This window comes from Oryza glaberrima, chromosome 3 (genome assembly GCF_000147395.1).
Source record: "Oryza glaberrima chromosome 3, OglaRS2, whole genome shotgun sequence".
NCBI classification, from domain to species: domain Eukaryota; kingdom Viridiplantae; phylum Streptophyta; class Magnoliopsida; order Poales; family Poaceae; genus Oryza; species Oryza glaberrima.
Window position 1 is genome coordinate 16,416,383 of NC_068328.1, and position 15,226 is coordinate 16,431,608.

At 43.4% G+C, this 15,226-nt stretch overlaps 1 protein-coding gene across 3 annotated transcripts; it reads left to right on the forward strand.

The window, feature by feature from the left end:
• The first annotated feature begins 10,394 nt into the window (after nucleotides 1-10,394).
• On the forward strand, nucleotides 10,395-14,892 carry LOC127769079 (glucose-6-phosphate 1-dehydrogenase, chloroplastic-like). 3 transcript variants are annotated; one of them, XM_052294784.1, is made up of 9 exons: nucleotides 10,395-10,750; nucleotides 10,834-10,985; nucleotides 11,109-11,203; nucleotides 11,527-11,641; nucleotides 11,961-12,166; nucleotides 12,259-12,408; nucleotides 13,300-13,420; nucleotides 13,535-13,764; nucleotides 14,274-14,892. In XM_052294784.1, exons 1-9 carry the CDS (start codon nucleotides 10,558-10,560, stop codon nucleotides 14,743-14,745), a joined length of 1,734 nt encoding a protein of 577 aa, XP_052150744.1. In that variant the 5' UTR covers nucleotides 10,395-10,557; the 3' UTR covers nucleotides 14,746-14,892. The 3 variants fall into 3 exon arrangements, with proteins under 3 accessions (XP_052150744.1, XP_052150745.1, XP_052150746.1); XM_052294785.1 differs by having other exon boundaries at nucleotides 10,610-10,750; nucleotides 11,138-11,203; XM_052294786.1 differs by lacking the exon at nucleotides 10,395-10,750 and having other exon boundaries at nucleotides 10,870-10,985; nucleotides 11,119-11,203.
• Nucleotides 14,893-15,226: the final 334 nt, after the last annotated feature.

Sequence of the window (15,226 nt, forward strand, 5' to 3'; positions counted from 1 at the left end):
AATATGATTTTACAGTAAACATTTGCTAATAACGAATTCATTATGCTTAATAAATTCATCTCGTGGTTTACTGACGGATTTTGTAATTATATTTTTTATTAGTGCCCGAACACCTCATACGACACCCTATATAATAGCCGATGTGATACGCTATACCTAAACACCCCTTTAACGACAAATAAAATTAAACAGAGAAAGATCAATCAACGGTGGTATACTAGGATTCTACTCCGTAGGACAGGACGATGTACCGGGTGGAAATTTCGGCCGCGTTTTCCTTCCACTTGATACGTCATCAGTCAGACGCATTTGCATGATTGATCAATCACTAGGATGTATGTTTGTTCGTTGCAATTTCTCCTCATTTGTCAGATCGAGGTGGGAACGCATGCTCCTACTACCCATGACGTCGCAGCTGCTAATTAATAATTAGTACTTTCTCTGTTTATTAATTACGACCTCATCGATCGATCTGATTAATTAAGATAACTCGCTATAGCTAGCTTCAACACGCTTTGGCATTGCTACGGTATCTGTGGACGCCGTTCGCCGCGGAACTGCTAAAGAACAAAAACTACGTACAAGTCATTTTTTTTGTGACCTAGCATTTGCCACAAGTCAGCACCAAACTTCTCCAAGATTGGGTATCAAACATTTGATAGCAAATTAAAGAAAGAGGTCAGAACGGACCTCATCCTGCTTTTTGGGTCACCGGTGTTAATGTATGTGACGTAGATTAAGAAACTTGGAGCAATCTTGTAAAGTTGTTACTAAGTGCGCAATGGACCATTGTTGACAACTAACTTGGTCATATATAATGTAAACAACACTAAAGTGTACCAACAGCTAGTCCAGCAACTAGTTTCTCATCTGTACCTTTCATGTCATCAACAATGCTTTCATACTGTATTCTACACTTTTTTGTTTCTAGGTAAACTGGTCAATGAAAAGTATTTTCCGGAGAAAGCAACTTCTTGTAGTATAGCCGAGTTCAAATCCAATGCCTACAAGAGTAGTAATGTTTGTCCAAGCATTTTTTTTAGGTTAATTGGATCCATGTCATCGTAAATATGTCATATTAAAAAAATGCCACTACGTAGATGTCACTGCAATCTTCTAAAATTAGAACCATGCCACTCCATCACGATTTCCGTTGTCTCCGTCACATTTTCTATCACGCTACCTTCATCTCCTTCTCGTCTTCATCTCCCAATGCTTAGCGGTGGTGGGAGCGTGCTAAGGAAGTAGGTGACGACGGCGAAGTGAGTGAGCATGGTGAGCGACTTCTAGAAGGGGTCCCTCTCGACACGGCTCAGCATCCCGATGATCTACGGCATAGACACCGTGCATGGACACACCAAGCAGCAAGCCTGCGCCGGAGGAGGAGGAGGGCACGACGACGGATAGGGAAGGGGCGGGACAGGAGGAGAGCTCCTTGGCGAGGGCGGTGGCGAGCGGGACCTGCATCCCGAGCTAGATCATGGGGGCGCAGTGGCAGCGATGAGATACGACGAGGAGGTGTTGCTGGACTGCTCTACTTCGTGCTTCCGGCCTCCATGCGGCGGCGTTCTCTATAGGCGGCGTCGGCAACCTCTGCTTCTTTCTTCCACAAGCTAATGAGCTGGTGGTCACCACTGTCGCCCGCTGGTGGTAGCCGCCACCGCTCCTTACACGCCAAACGAGGGAGGAGACCGAGCCGTGCGCCACCGCTTGAGGGCGCGGGCGCAGAGCTACCGGTCGGCATCGGCATTGGAGTCGAAGCCGATGAGGTTGACGAGGCGCACGCCAAAAACGGAGGATAGGATGTGGATCTAACGGGGATGACAGAAAAGTGGACGGAGATGGCATGGTTACAATTTTACAAAATTTTAGTGGCACCAAGTGGATATCGCATTTTTCTGATCTGACACATTTGTAGTGGCATGGATCCAATTAACCCTTTTTTTATGTGGCTTAAAAAAAGTCCTCCCAGTATTAAAAATCCTACTGATATGCGTGTTTGTGTATTCGTGCCATGTGCGAACACGCGAGCGTGCTGGCTTTTGCGATGGTGAAGTCTTAAGGTATAGTTGGCCAAAAAGACCCATAACCCGACGCCCTGGTCCACGGCATGGAGATTTGGCTCGGTCCAGGCACGGTATGGCCCGAGTGTTGTCGGGCCCGTGCTAATCCGGCCCAACCGTTAGATCATGCTTGGGTCTCTTCCTCGGCACGTCATGCCAGTCCGGCACGACTCGGCCCAACGATCAGCAGGCCCAAAGATATAAAGAGGCAAAATAGACTTACAACAGCCATATGAAGCATTGCCTAAAGAGATGAGGGAGGCAAATAGACTTATTCTAGGCATATAAAGCACTGCCCAAAGAGACGAGGGAAGCAAAATAAACTTACTCAAGGACGAGCACGGTGGATTGATCGTGCCTTCGAGCCGACACAGCATGGCCCGAGCCTTATTGGATCATGCATGGGCCGTAGGTGCGGTCCATGGGTGGGCACGGCGAGTTGGTCGGGCGTGCCTTGGTCGTGCCTGGGTGATGCAGACATCACTACCTCGGATACACACAACAATCCTCTAACGGTCATTTAAGGACCGATAACAAGAGCTCGTGCGCGACAATTGAATTTAGAGGTGAGCTCGTTCCTATGTTCTTCTTTGTATGAATTCTAGAATAGATTACTACCTAATGATTATATTGTGATTAGGAACAATGGAGGGGACAAGGAGACACTTGGAGAAGGACTTAGAGCCATGGAGGATCATCGAGGACGTCCAAGTCAAGGTGGAGGCCCAAACCAATTCGACCTCGGGTGCAATTCGGAGTCCAGGACCAGTTTGCACTAAAACGGCCGCCCAGGTCGCATACGTGCTCGGATTGGGACGTTCTTTATATGGATGGAAAGCTAAGAAGATAACCTTTCCAATTTTTGGTCCCACGTCCAAATTCTTTCTGAGTCAATGGGAATCGACCGAACAAGTTGACGCCTAGAATCTGTCCCAGTGCTGCGTCACCGTATTTGGGCCTTTGGGCCGTGTATTGTGTTGGAACCCATTAGGGTTGCGTCGAGAGGGGGTTGCATGACCCTAAACTCTATAATTAGTACCGCCGCCATCTTTAGGTTTTTTGGGTTTTGCATGATTCTTTTTCAGAGTCCGTAGTGTTGAGTTTGAGTCCTAGTTTAAGTTCCTGTTGCTGGTCTAGTGCGTGTTTTAGTCTAGTCGTGTGTTTTTCCTTTGTAACCCTAGCCGCCACCTTTCACCGTGTGTTAGAGTTCATCCTTTGAGAGCCATTTCCGCCATCATAAACACCCATCCAGATCACCACGCATCACCAGAACACCCTACAAACTCCGCTGCCACCATATCCCAATTCCACCGCAAAATAGATTAGGTTATATCCCCTCTGGAAAACCTAGCCAGAAGCCGAAACTTCAAACAGCCATAACTTTTGTATACGGACTCGGAATCAGGCAAATTTTAACTTTTCAGATAAGAGAAAAAAATTTTATATCCGTTTCTCCCCCCTTTGACGAGTTTGACGAATCCAAAATTCTGAAATTTGGCTTGCAAAATTGTCTGTTCGAGCTCACAAGTTCCTACACTTTGTTTATAGTGGTTTCAGAAAATTCCATAGGCCACATATCAACTCCGATTGAGCTGTAACTTGGAGGTGTGCCTATTTTCGTGTTTTGGAAAAAGAAAAAAATCAATAAAATAAAATAAATAAAAAAGAAAAGTTGATTTCCACTAGTGCATTGAGCTCACGACGCGCTCCGTTGAGCTTATCTGCCAGTTTGGTTTTGTTGTTTTTGCTGAAACTCGCCGAAGCTTGCCTGCAAGTCCTTTGCTGTTTACTAGTGTCATTTTCCTTGAGCCATTATTGTTACCACTACTGTCTAGGACACGAGTAGACTAGCAACTAAGGGCAAGTGACTTGGGATTTTTATTCAGCATTACTATCTGTCATTGGATTGTGTACCACTCATATACATATATTTGGCCTTTCTAGCTCCACATATTACTTCTGGACAGCACAAGTTCTTGATCCCTGCAATCGCTGACTACGCCTTCCAGGTATCCTTTGCTTTGCTGGTAAGAACCTTATAAGAGCTTGGTTGGGTACTCCATATTGCTGAGAATCGTTGAGAGGCACCACTACACCTGCGTAGTAGATTATTAGGGATAACCTTCACCGTTTGTTGCTGTTTTGGTGTTTCAATGGCAGGTAACGAAGGTGAGAAGAGTCCCCAGGATTTTGCTGACTGTGTCAGTCAAGAGCAACTACGAACTCTCCAAGAAAATACTCAAAAGGGCATCACGGAGGCCGTTGCAAAGTCTGTCCAAGATGCCTTCACTAAAATCGGCTTCCTGAACCACATGGAGAGGTTGGACAAGCGGATATCCACGCTAACTGATCGGGTTGCCGCATTGGAGACACCTTCTAATGAGGAAGTGAGTGGTGACGACGATGCTCATCCTGAAGACACGGTGTATGATTTGAGTGGCTATATTGACGGACCAGCTACAAGGCAAGCACGGCTACGACGTCGCCTAGGCACAAACCGCACAGGTATGGGTGGCACTCGCCACCAACAAGGTAATAATAATCGTGTGCCCGATGATTCTTATGCTAAGGTTAAGTTTAAAATACCATCATTTTCAGGATATTATGATGCTGAGAAATAACTTGATTGGGAGATGACAGTAGAACAAAAGTTTAATGCCCACCTTGTACCTGAGCAACATAGAGTTAGACAAGCCAGTAGTGAGTTCAAGGATTTTGCTATCATGTGGTGGGCTAGGTTATCTGATGAGGGGGTACTACCTACTACTTGGGAAGAACTTAAGGTAGCTATGCGCGATAGGTTTGTTCCTCCATCTTATCATAGAGACTTACGCGAGAAACTGATGCGTTTGGAACAAGGGGATAAATCTGTACAGGATTACTATGGTGAGCTACAAAAGGGTGTCAGACGCTGTGGCATAGTGGAGGGGGTCGAGGATGCTATTTGTCGTTTTTATTCTGGTTTGAGGGAGGAAATTCAGAACATTGTTGATTGTAAGGAATTTAACTCTGTCAACCAGTTGTTTCAGTTTGCTATACTTGCAGAGAAGGAATTGCAAGGGTGTGAGCAGCAGGGCAAGAACAAGGCGAGCACGTACACTCCGTGCACGACGCCATCTGTGGGACTGCCCAAGGCCGTCTCTTTTCGGGCGCCGTCCCAGCCAGCGAGCAAGCGACCAGCTGCATCCGGAGCTTCTGCAACACCAAAACCATCTCCACCACGACCAGCAGAGTCAGGTAAAAGTTCTTCGCAGGTGCCCGCCAAGAGTGCTCATCTGTCGCCTCGACGGGACGCATTCAGTGCCACCGTTGCCAAGGGTTTGGGCATGTGCAGAAAGATTGCCCTAGTCAACGGGCATATGTTGCTATAGAAGATGGCTACATCACCACCTCCGACGTGGAAGAGGAAGAGGAGGAAGAAGAAGTTGAGGATGAGGATGGCGAAGTCTTTGGTCGTGATGACACAACGGCCTACAGGACCATCATTGTGCAGCGGGTGCTCAGCACGCAGGTGCAGCAGTTTGAGAGGTTGCAACGCCATAATTTGTTTCAAATTTTCTTCATCATCAACAATCGTCGTGCACGTGTGATCATTGATGGAGGTAGCTGCAACAACTTGGTGAGTTTTGATTTGGTCAAGAAGCTTGGCTTGACCACACGTACACATCCACATCCTTACCATATTCAGTGGTTAAACGATTCCGGAAGAGCAAAGGTAACTCAGGTTTGCAGGGTTTCGTTTTCCATTGGCTCATATGCAGATTCTGTTGATTGTGATGTGGTTCCTATGCAAGCTTGTTCACTTTTGTTGGGTCGTCCTTGGGAACATGATAATGATACTACACACCATGGTAGGAGTAATAAATACACTTTTGTGCATAATGGAAAGAAAATTGCTTTGCTAGCTTTGACCCCTGCTGAAATTGTAGAAGCTGATTAAGAGCGAGCTGCTAGTTTGAAACTTGATGAATCTGAAAATCAGCAAGTGGCTAAATCTGTTTTTCCACCTAAAAAGGATAAGCTTTCACCTAGTTCTAAGGTTGAGGGGATTAAGTTGAAGGGTGGTGTTCTGCTTGCAACAAAATGTGACATTGCTAAAATTTCAGATGATGATATTTGCTATTCCTTGATATGCAAACAAGCCTTGGTTTCTATGATGTTGCTAGTTCGATACCTCCTATTGTTACTAACCTTTTGCAGGAGTATGAGGATGTATTTCCAGCTGAGATACCCCCGGGATTGCCACCTATGAGAGGGATAGAGCATCAAATTGATTTGATTCCAGGAGCATCATTGCCAAACCGTGCTGCTTATCGAACCAACCCAGAGGAGACTAAGGAAATTCAACGACAAGTTCAAGATCTTTTGGACCGCGGGTATGTACGTCAAAGCCTTAGTCCTTGTGCAGTACCTGTAATTTTGGTTCCTAAGAAAGATGGTTCTTGGCGAATGTGTGTTGATTGTAGAGCCATTAATAATATTACTATCCGATATCGTCATCCTATTCCTAGGTTAGATGACATGCTTGATGAGCTGTGTGATTCTATAATTTTCACAAAGATTGACTTGCGTAGTGGCTACCACCAAATTAGAATGAAACTTGGAGATGAATGGAAAACAGCTTTCAAAACTAAATTTGGTTTGTATGAGTGGTTAGTAATGCCTTTTGATTTGACTAATGCACCTAGTACTTTCATGCGCTTAATGAATGAGGTTTTAAGGCCTTTCATTGGACGATTTGTGGTAGTTTACTTTGATGACATATTGATTTACAGCAAGTCTTTGGATGAACACATGGATCATTTACGTGTTGTTTTTAATGCTCTACGCGATGCACGTTTGTTTGCTAACCTTGAAAAGTGCATCTTTTGCACGGAACGAGTTTCTTTTCTTGGATATGTTGTTACTCCACAGGGAATTGAGATGGATGAGATGAAAATTGAAGCCATAAAGAGTTGGCCGGTTCCCCAAACCATCACACAGGTGAGGAGTTTTCTTGGTCTTGCAGTATTCTATCGTCGTTTCATCAAAGATTTTAGTACCTTTGCTGCACCATTGAATGAGTTGACAAAGAAAGGGGTGGTCTTCCATTGGGGAAAGACACAGGAGAAGTCGTTTGACACTTTGAAGGACAAGCTTACACACGCACCATTGCTACAACTTCCAAACTTTGGTAAGACTTTTGAGTTAGAATGTGATACTAGTGGAGTTGGCATTGGAGGTGTGTTGATGCAAGATGGTAAGCCTGTTACATATTTTAGCAAGAAGTTGCATGGTCCTGTTTTGAATTATTCCACGTATGATAAGGAATTGTATGCTCTTGTACATTCTTTAGAGACGTGGCGTCATTATTTGTGGCCTAAAGAATTTGTTATTCACTCTGATCATGAATCGCTTAAATATCTTCGCTCTCAAAATAATTTGAATCGTAGACATGCTAAATGGGTTGAATTTATTGAATCTTTTCCTTATGTTATCAAACACAAGAAAGAGAAAGATAATGTGATTGCAGATGCCTTGTCTAGGCGCTATACTTTCTTGTCCCAACTTGATTGTCGGATTTTTGGACTTGAATCAATTAAAGAACAATATGCGCTTGATCCTGATTTTAATGAAGTGATGTTAAATTGCAAAGAGGGACGTACTTGGAACAAATTTGTGATCAATGGTGGATTTGTTTATAGAGCTAACCGTCTATGCATTCCAGTTGGTTCCGTTCATCTTTTGTTGATACAGGAAGCGCATGGAGGAGGGTTGATGAGACATTTTGGAGCTAAGAAGACGGAAGATGTTTTGGCCTTGCATTTCTTTTGGCCAAGGATGAGAAAAGATGTTGAGAGGTTCGTGGCACGTTGCACCACTTGTCAGAAAGCTAAGTCTCGTTTGAATCCATATGGTTTGTATATGTCTCTTCCTGTACCTTCTATTCCTTGGGCAGATTTTTCTATGGACTTTGTTTTGGGATTGCCTAGAACTAAGAGGGGGAGGGATAGCATTTTTGTTGTGGAGGATCTTTTTCTAAGATGGCACATTTCATACCATGTCATAAAAGTGATGATGCTGTTCATATTGCTGATATGTTTTTCCATGAGATTGTTCGCTTGCATGGTATGCCTTCTACTATTGTTTCAGATCGTGATGCAAAATTCTTAAGTCATTTTTGGCGCACGCTATGGAACAAGTTAGGTACAAAGCTATTGTTTTCTACAACATGTCACCCACAAACAGATGGCCAAACGGAGGTAGTCAACCGTACTTTGGGTACCATGTTGAGGGCTATTTTGAAGAAAAATTTGAAGATGTGGGAAGAATGTTTGCCTCATGTGGAGTTTGCATACAATCGGGCAACACATTCTACTACCAAGGTAAGTCCTTTTCAGGTAGTGTATGGTTTCAACCCTCGTGCTCCTATTGATATTTTGCCTTTACCTACTAGTGAGAGGGTTCATAATGATGCTAAGGCACGCGCTGAATTTATTTTGAAAATGCATGAGTCAACCAAGCTCAACATTGAAAACATGACTGAAAAGTGTAGAATTGCTGGTAGTAAAGGTAGGCAAGAGGTTAAGCTTAGACCGGGTGATTTAATTTGGTTGCACTTGAGAAAGGATAGATTTCCGGAATTGAGAAAGTCTAAGTTGATGCCTCGTGCTGATGGTCCTTTTAAAATTGTTGAGAAGATTAATGATAATGCATATAAACTTAAGTTGCCTCCTGAGTTTGGGGTTAGTCCCACGTTTAACATTTCAGATTTGAAGCCATACTTGGGAGAAGAGGATGAGCTTGAGTCGAGGACGACTTCAATTCAAGAGGGGGAGGATGATGCGGACATCACTACCTCGGATACACACAACAATCCTCCAACGGTCATTCATGGACCGATAACAAGAGCTCGTGCGCGACAATTGAATTTAGAGGTGAGCTCGTTCCTATGTTCTTCTTTGTATGAATTCGAGAATAGATTGCTACCTAATGATTATATTGTGATTAGGAACAATGGAGGGGACAAGGAGACACTTGGAAAAGGACTTAGAGCCATGGAGGATCATCGAGGACGTCCAAGTCAAGGTGGAGGCCCAAACCAATTCGATCTCGGGTGCAATTCGGAGTCCAGGACCAGTCTGCACTAAAACGGGCGCCCAGGTCGCATACGTGCTCGTATTGGGGCGTTCTTTATATGGATGGAAAGCTAAGAAGACTTTCCAATGGTTTTGGTCCCACGTCCAAATTCTTTCCGAGTCAATGGGAATCGACCGAACCAATTGACGTCCAAAATCTGTCCCGGTGCTGCGTCACCGTATTTGGGCCTTTGGGCCGTGTATCGTGTTGGAACCCATTAGGGTTGCATCAAGAGTGGGTTGCACGACCCTAAACTCTATATATCAGTACCGCCGCCAGTTTTAGGTTTTTGGGTTTTGCTTAGATTATTCTGTCGATAACAGTTTCGCCGCTAGATCGGTTTGTAAGACCCCAACTCGTGAGCTTAATCATTCATCTACAATTTTGGTTATTTTCTATCTCGTTCTTGTTTGTGTTCTTCGATTGGCAAACAGGGATTAGCCTTCTCGGCGAGGTCATCCTTGTTTCGATACGGGTGATAACCAGAGGAGACGTGGTGCTGCGATTGCGGGCCTCAAGAGCGTACGCGTTCAAGAAGCCGGATCGATTTGTGTAGCGACTCCGTCCAAATCGTTGTTTATTAAAACCTTTCGGAAGATTGGGAACCCTAGTGCACATCACTGGGCCAGGCCGTTTCTTGGTCCTGGGCCAGGCCGTACCTAACGGCCTATTTGGCCATCTATAGTCTAAGGGATGCATCGCCCTTAGGCATATATTCGTGCTTGCATGGCGGTGCCAGAAAATCTACGTGCGTAGGGCTGAAATAATGAGAGTCTACGGTAGGGCTAATCCAAGCGTTGCGCACTAAAAACTAATCCGCATATAAGTAAAGAAACAATGTATAAGTAAATGACAATTTTTTTACTTATGCATTGAATTTGTCATTTATGACTGCATATCGATCAAGCCAGAAAAAAAAAACATAAATAGTAAATTTACCTCTAATAACGTACTAGCAAATTACTAATTCACTCTTAATAAGGAGCAGTTCAGATCAATAGAACTATTGGTAGTATAATACTACTAGAGAGAACATTCTGTCCAAATTTAGGATAGGATGCATTCTTTTGTTGCACTTGCACGCAAAGATGCCAACTAATTCAGCAAAGAGATATGTTCCAAAACCAATTAGGAAGAAAGAGATGGAGAGACAAAAATAAAAATATCTCAAGGGCATTATCTGTGACCACTCTTATCATTGGACCACCACAACCTCCAACCTCCAAGGCCAACTGTCAGGGAAAGCCATTATCAACAAGAACATCAAGGCTTATCCTCCCTTCCTGCAAGCCAAAATTCTGAATCGAAATCCAGCTGATTCCCATGGATTAATACTGATCCCAACAGTTCTTTGTCTTCTCCTTCCTTGCTCCAAATGGCCGGCACCGGCTTACGATTCCGGCAGGGCGCCATCTTCTTCTCAGGAGCTCATGCTGCTGCTCATCCAAGAACAAGGACTCCTCACCACCATTGCTCACCTCAGAGGACGCACGATGCGAGAGGAAGGTGCCGCCTCACGGCTAAGTCCGCAAATGGACGCCCACAGATCAGTGCCTCCTTCAGAGATGGTAATGTAACCATTAAGCCAAGCTAAGCTGACAAAGTTCTCTGAATTTTTCTGCATTCAAAACTTCAAAAGTGGTTGCTGCAGTGGCGATAGATGGGGCGCAGTCTGAAGATGGGGCGCCAGAGCAGGGAGGATCCACCGTCAGCATCACCGTCGTCGGCGCCTCCGGCGATCTCGCCAAGAAGAAGATCTTTCCCGCGCTTTTCGCCCTGTACTACGAGGACTGCCTCCCGGAGGTTAGTGTTGGTTCTTTGTTTCAGCTGAGCTTGCCATATGTGTAGTGTAGTTCTTCAGTTTGGGCTCAAAGACTTGTCGGGCACTAGAATTTTAGTTTTAGTTAACCTCTGTTAATAATGCAGCATTTTACAGTTTTTGGTTATGCTCGTAGCAAGATGAGCGATGAAGAGCTCAGGAACATGATTAGCTTGACTCTGACATGCCGGATTGATCAGAGGTACACTGCTTTCAGTTTTTCATAGCTGTAGATGACCTTAGCACCACTCAATTTAATTGTTGGGTCCTTGGCTCCTTGCTCAGTGAATAGTTTGCAACTTTGTACAGTATTTTTGCACCTTGTCAGATTTTGTTGATTTTTAGTATTGCTTATCCGATTGGTGATCCAAAATTGAGTGATCTATGTACTATGTACTCAAAAAGTTTTTATCCGTTCAGTCTCTGTCCTGAAAATTTGTGATAACTTGGATCCATTAGTTTTTGTATTCTCGATCAACAGGATTTTACTATGAAGGTAACGCATTTCTGTTTGAAAATTTTCAGGGAGAACTGCAGTGACAAGATGGAACAATTTCTGAAGAGATGCTTTTATCAATCTGGGCAGTACAATTCAGAGGAAGGGTTTTCTGAACTGGACAGAAAGCTAAAAGAAAAGGAGGTAATCCTCATGTTTTCATGATCTCTGTATCTTAATTGAAGTGATGATCATGCATACGAAGTGTATGCCTAGTTACTCACCCAAATTCAGTTAAGGCTCCAAAATCCAAAACACATATGAAGAATGTGGAATTATTTGATTTGTCAAATAGGCAGTCTGGTAAGAAATATCTGGTAGTATTTCTTTATCAGTGATACATTACATATAGATGTCTGAAACAAAACACTGTCTACAGACTATAGTTGTTGAATACACAAACTTGTATGAGCAAATACAGAATGGTTATGATTGCGAAGCTCATGCAAACACTTATCATCAGGCTGGCAAGGTACCAAACAGGCTCTTTTACCTGTCGATTCCACCGAACATATTTGTCGATGTGGTGAGATCTGCTAGTCGCACAGCATCATCTCAAGACGGATGGACAAGGTTCATAGTGGAGAAGCCATTCGGCCGCGATTCCGAGTCGTCAGGGGAGCTCACTCGAAACTTGAAGAAGTACTTGGCCGAGGAGCAGATATTCAGGTTTAGAGCAACTTCAGAAGTTCAGATACTTCGATACTGATATAATCCTGCAAAATGAACAACATCTTCTGAATGTACTGTTGTTTATGTAGGATTGACCATTATTTGGGGAAGGAGCTGGTTGAGAACCTCTCGGTGCTCCGTTTCTCCAATCTCGTCTTCGAGCCACTGTGGTCGAGGAACTACATCAGGAATGTGCAGCTCATATTTTCTGAAGATTTCGGCACGGAGGGTCGAGGCGGGTCTGCCTTATCTTTGCCCTTTGCTTCTTGCATCCAATGTTACCATGAACTGAAATATTCAAGAGAAAATCCTTTCTATACCTCTGGAAATTTAGCTAATCCCTTCTATACCTCTGAATTTTGCTTACTTCCTTATATACATCCAAAATTCGATTTTGATCCCTTCCATACCCCTCCCGTCAGTTGACCGTTAGTTGACCGTCTAATTTCTATAAAAATAACCATTTTACCCTTCGGATGAACATATAAATTTATGAATTAGATTATTAAAAATATAAAAGCTTCTCATATGAGACTATTATAGTTAAGAGTTTGTTGTGCGATGCATTATTTATCCCAAAATTATTTTTATATAATGAAATAAAAATATGTATTTATTTTTAAAAAAAACATAAAAAATGAGGAGCATTCATACAAAGATAGGACCAATGTTCACAATAATGCTTTTATGAATGCTCCCGATAAAAAACTCTATTGTCCTATTAAAATTTCAAATAAAAACTTTAATTTATTACTTTTTTTTATTTTCAAAATTTATGTTAAAATTTTCTGCACTAATTATTTAGTCTCATTAGTTTCATAAAATGTATGTACTGCGCACTCAAACAAAATTTTCAATTGCTTTTTAAGCTTATATTCAAACTTAAAGCATCAAGGGCAAAAAAGTCATTTGCAACCAAACGTAATAGTAAAATGATGGAAAATGTAACGGTAAGGGCATGGAAGGGATCAAGTTGAAATTTCAGAGGTATAGAAGGAATCGGGTAAATTTCAGAAGTACAAAAGGGATTAAGTGATTTTTCAGGGGTACAGAGGGAATTTACTCAATATTCAAATAGAGTAGCAATGAGCCGATGATGATGATGAATTCTTGTGTTGTGGTTTTTGCAGCTACTTCGACAACTACGGGATCATCAGGGACATAATGCAGAACCACCTGCTGCAGATCCTGGCCCTGTTCGCCATGGAGACTCCGGTCAGCCTCGACGCCGAGGACATCCGCAACGAGAAGGTCTCAGATCATGATCAAATTTCGATTCCAACGTGATAATTAAGAACATGAATAAACATCTTTCTTGATTAGATATATGGAACTGAAAGTATGGAGGCGATTAATCTTAATCAGGTGAAAGTGCTGAGGTCGATGAGGCAGCTGAGGCTGGAGGACGTGGTGGTGGGTCAGTACAAGGGGCACAGCAAGGGCGGGAAGACGTACCCGGCGTACGTGGACGACCCGACGGTGCCGAGCGGCAGCATCACGCCGACGTTCGCCGCCGCCGCCCTCTTCATCGACAACGCCCGCTGGGACGGCGTCCCCTTCCTCATGAAGGCCGGCAAGGCCCTGCACACGCGACGGTCCGTACAATCTCTTCTTCCTCATTCTTGTCACTGCTCCATCCGTTTCATCGTATCATAGGCCATTTTAATTTTTTTCTAGTCAATTTTTTTAAGTTTAGCTAAGTTTATATAAAATCATAATAACATTTTTAACCTAAAACAAATATCTTATCAAAATATATTTAATATTAAATATAATAAATCTAATTTAAAACTTTTATATAAACTTAATAAAGTTTGACTAAAAAGTACTTTTTTCCGTTTGTCATTTTGACTTTTTTTTTCTAATCAAACTTATTTTAGCTTTGATCAAATTTACAGAGGAATTAGTTTCATTAAATATAGTATTGAATATTATAATATATTTATTTTGTATTAAAATTATTATTATATCTATAAATCTGATCATACTTGAATTTTTTAAAAAAGATTAAAATAACTTGTAATATAAAACAGAGGGTACGGCCATGGCGGCGACTGACTGATTGAATGGAATGAATTAATCATTGCATCTGCATGTGGGACAGGGCGGAGATCAGGGTGCAGTTCCGGCGGGTGCCGGGGAACCTGTACGGGCGGCGGAGCCGGAGCGTGGGCGGCGGCGGGACGACAGCGACGAGGGAGCTGGAGAAGGCGACGAACGAGCTGGTGCTGCGGGTGCAGCCCGACGAGGCGATCTACCTCAAGATCAACAGCAAGGTGCCCGGGCTGGGGATGAGGCTGGACAGCAGCGACCTCAACCTGCTCTACTCCGAGCGCTACCCCGCCGAGATCCCCGACGCCTACGAGCGCCTGCTGCTCGACGCCATCGAGGGCGAGCGCCGCCTCTTCATCCGCAGCGACGAGCTCGACGCCGCCTGGGCCATCTTCACCCCCGTCCTCGCCGACCTCGAGGCCAACAAGGTGGCACCCGAGCTCTACCCGTACGGCAGCCGGGGACCCGTCGGAGCGCACTACCTCGCCGCCAACCACAACGTCCGCTGGGGTGACATTAGCTAGCTCAGAAAATGAAAAGATCGATCGGAGTCGCTGTTACCGTGCTTGCTATAATCTTCATTTACCATTTGCATTGATGAATTCTTTATTGGACTGCTCAGGGACGAAATTAATAAAACAAAGCTCTAGTCATTCGAAATTGTTTTGTTTCGCATCATACTCCTCCTCAAAATTATGAGATACACGTTTATTTTTCTAGGAAAATTTTAATCAATAATATTTAAATTAAATAAATAATGTAAAAAATATCACTAGATTTGTCAACAAAAGTATCTTAACCGTGCCTTATATATTTATCTATTTACATAAATTTCTGTAATAAATAGTTAAACGAAATGAAAAGGTGAAGGGTATCTGTTGCCGCGAAAAACACACACTGGCCTGGGAGATCTGCTTAGCTCCAGTACAAGACCAAAGGTTGATGAGATACGGGCGTGCCAGTCAATTTGACCATGCAACTGACAAGATATACAAATGGCATATC

What these genes read in the sequence shown, in the direction of transcription:
- LOC127769079 (XM_052294784.1), top strand. Translation starts at nt 10,558, where the DNA reads ATGGCCGGCACCGGCTTACGATTCCGGCAGGGCGCCATCTTCTTCTCA. An exon ending in GAAAGCTAAAAGAAAAGGAG is followed by an intron (nt 11,642 to 11,960) that starts GTAATCCTCATG and finishes ACTTATCATCAG; the next exon opens with GCTGGCAAGGTACCAAACAG. An exon ending in AGGACATCCGCAACGAGAAG is followed by an intron (nt 13,421 to 13,534) that starts GTCTCAGATCAT and finishes AATCTTAATCAG; the next exon opens with GTGAAAGTGCTGAGGTCGAT.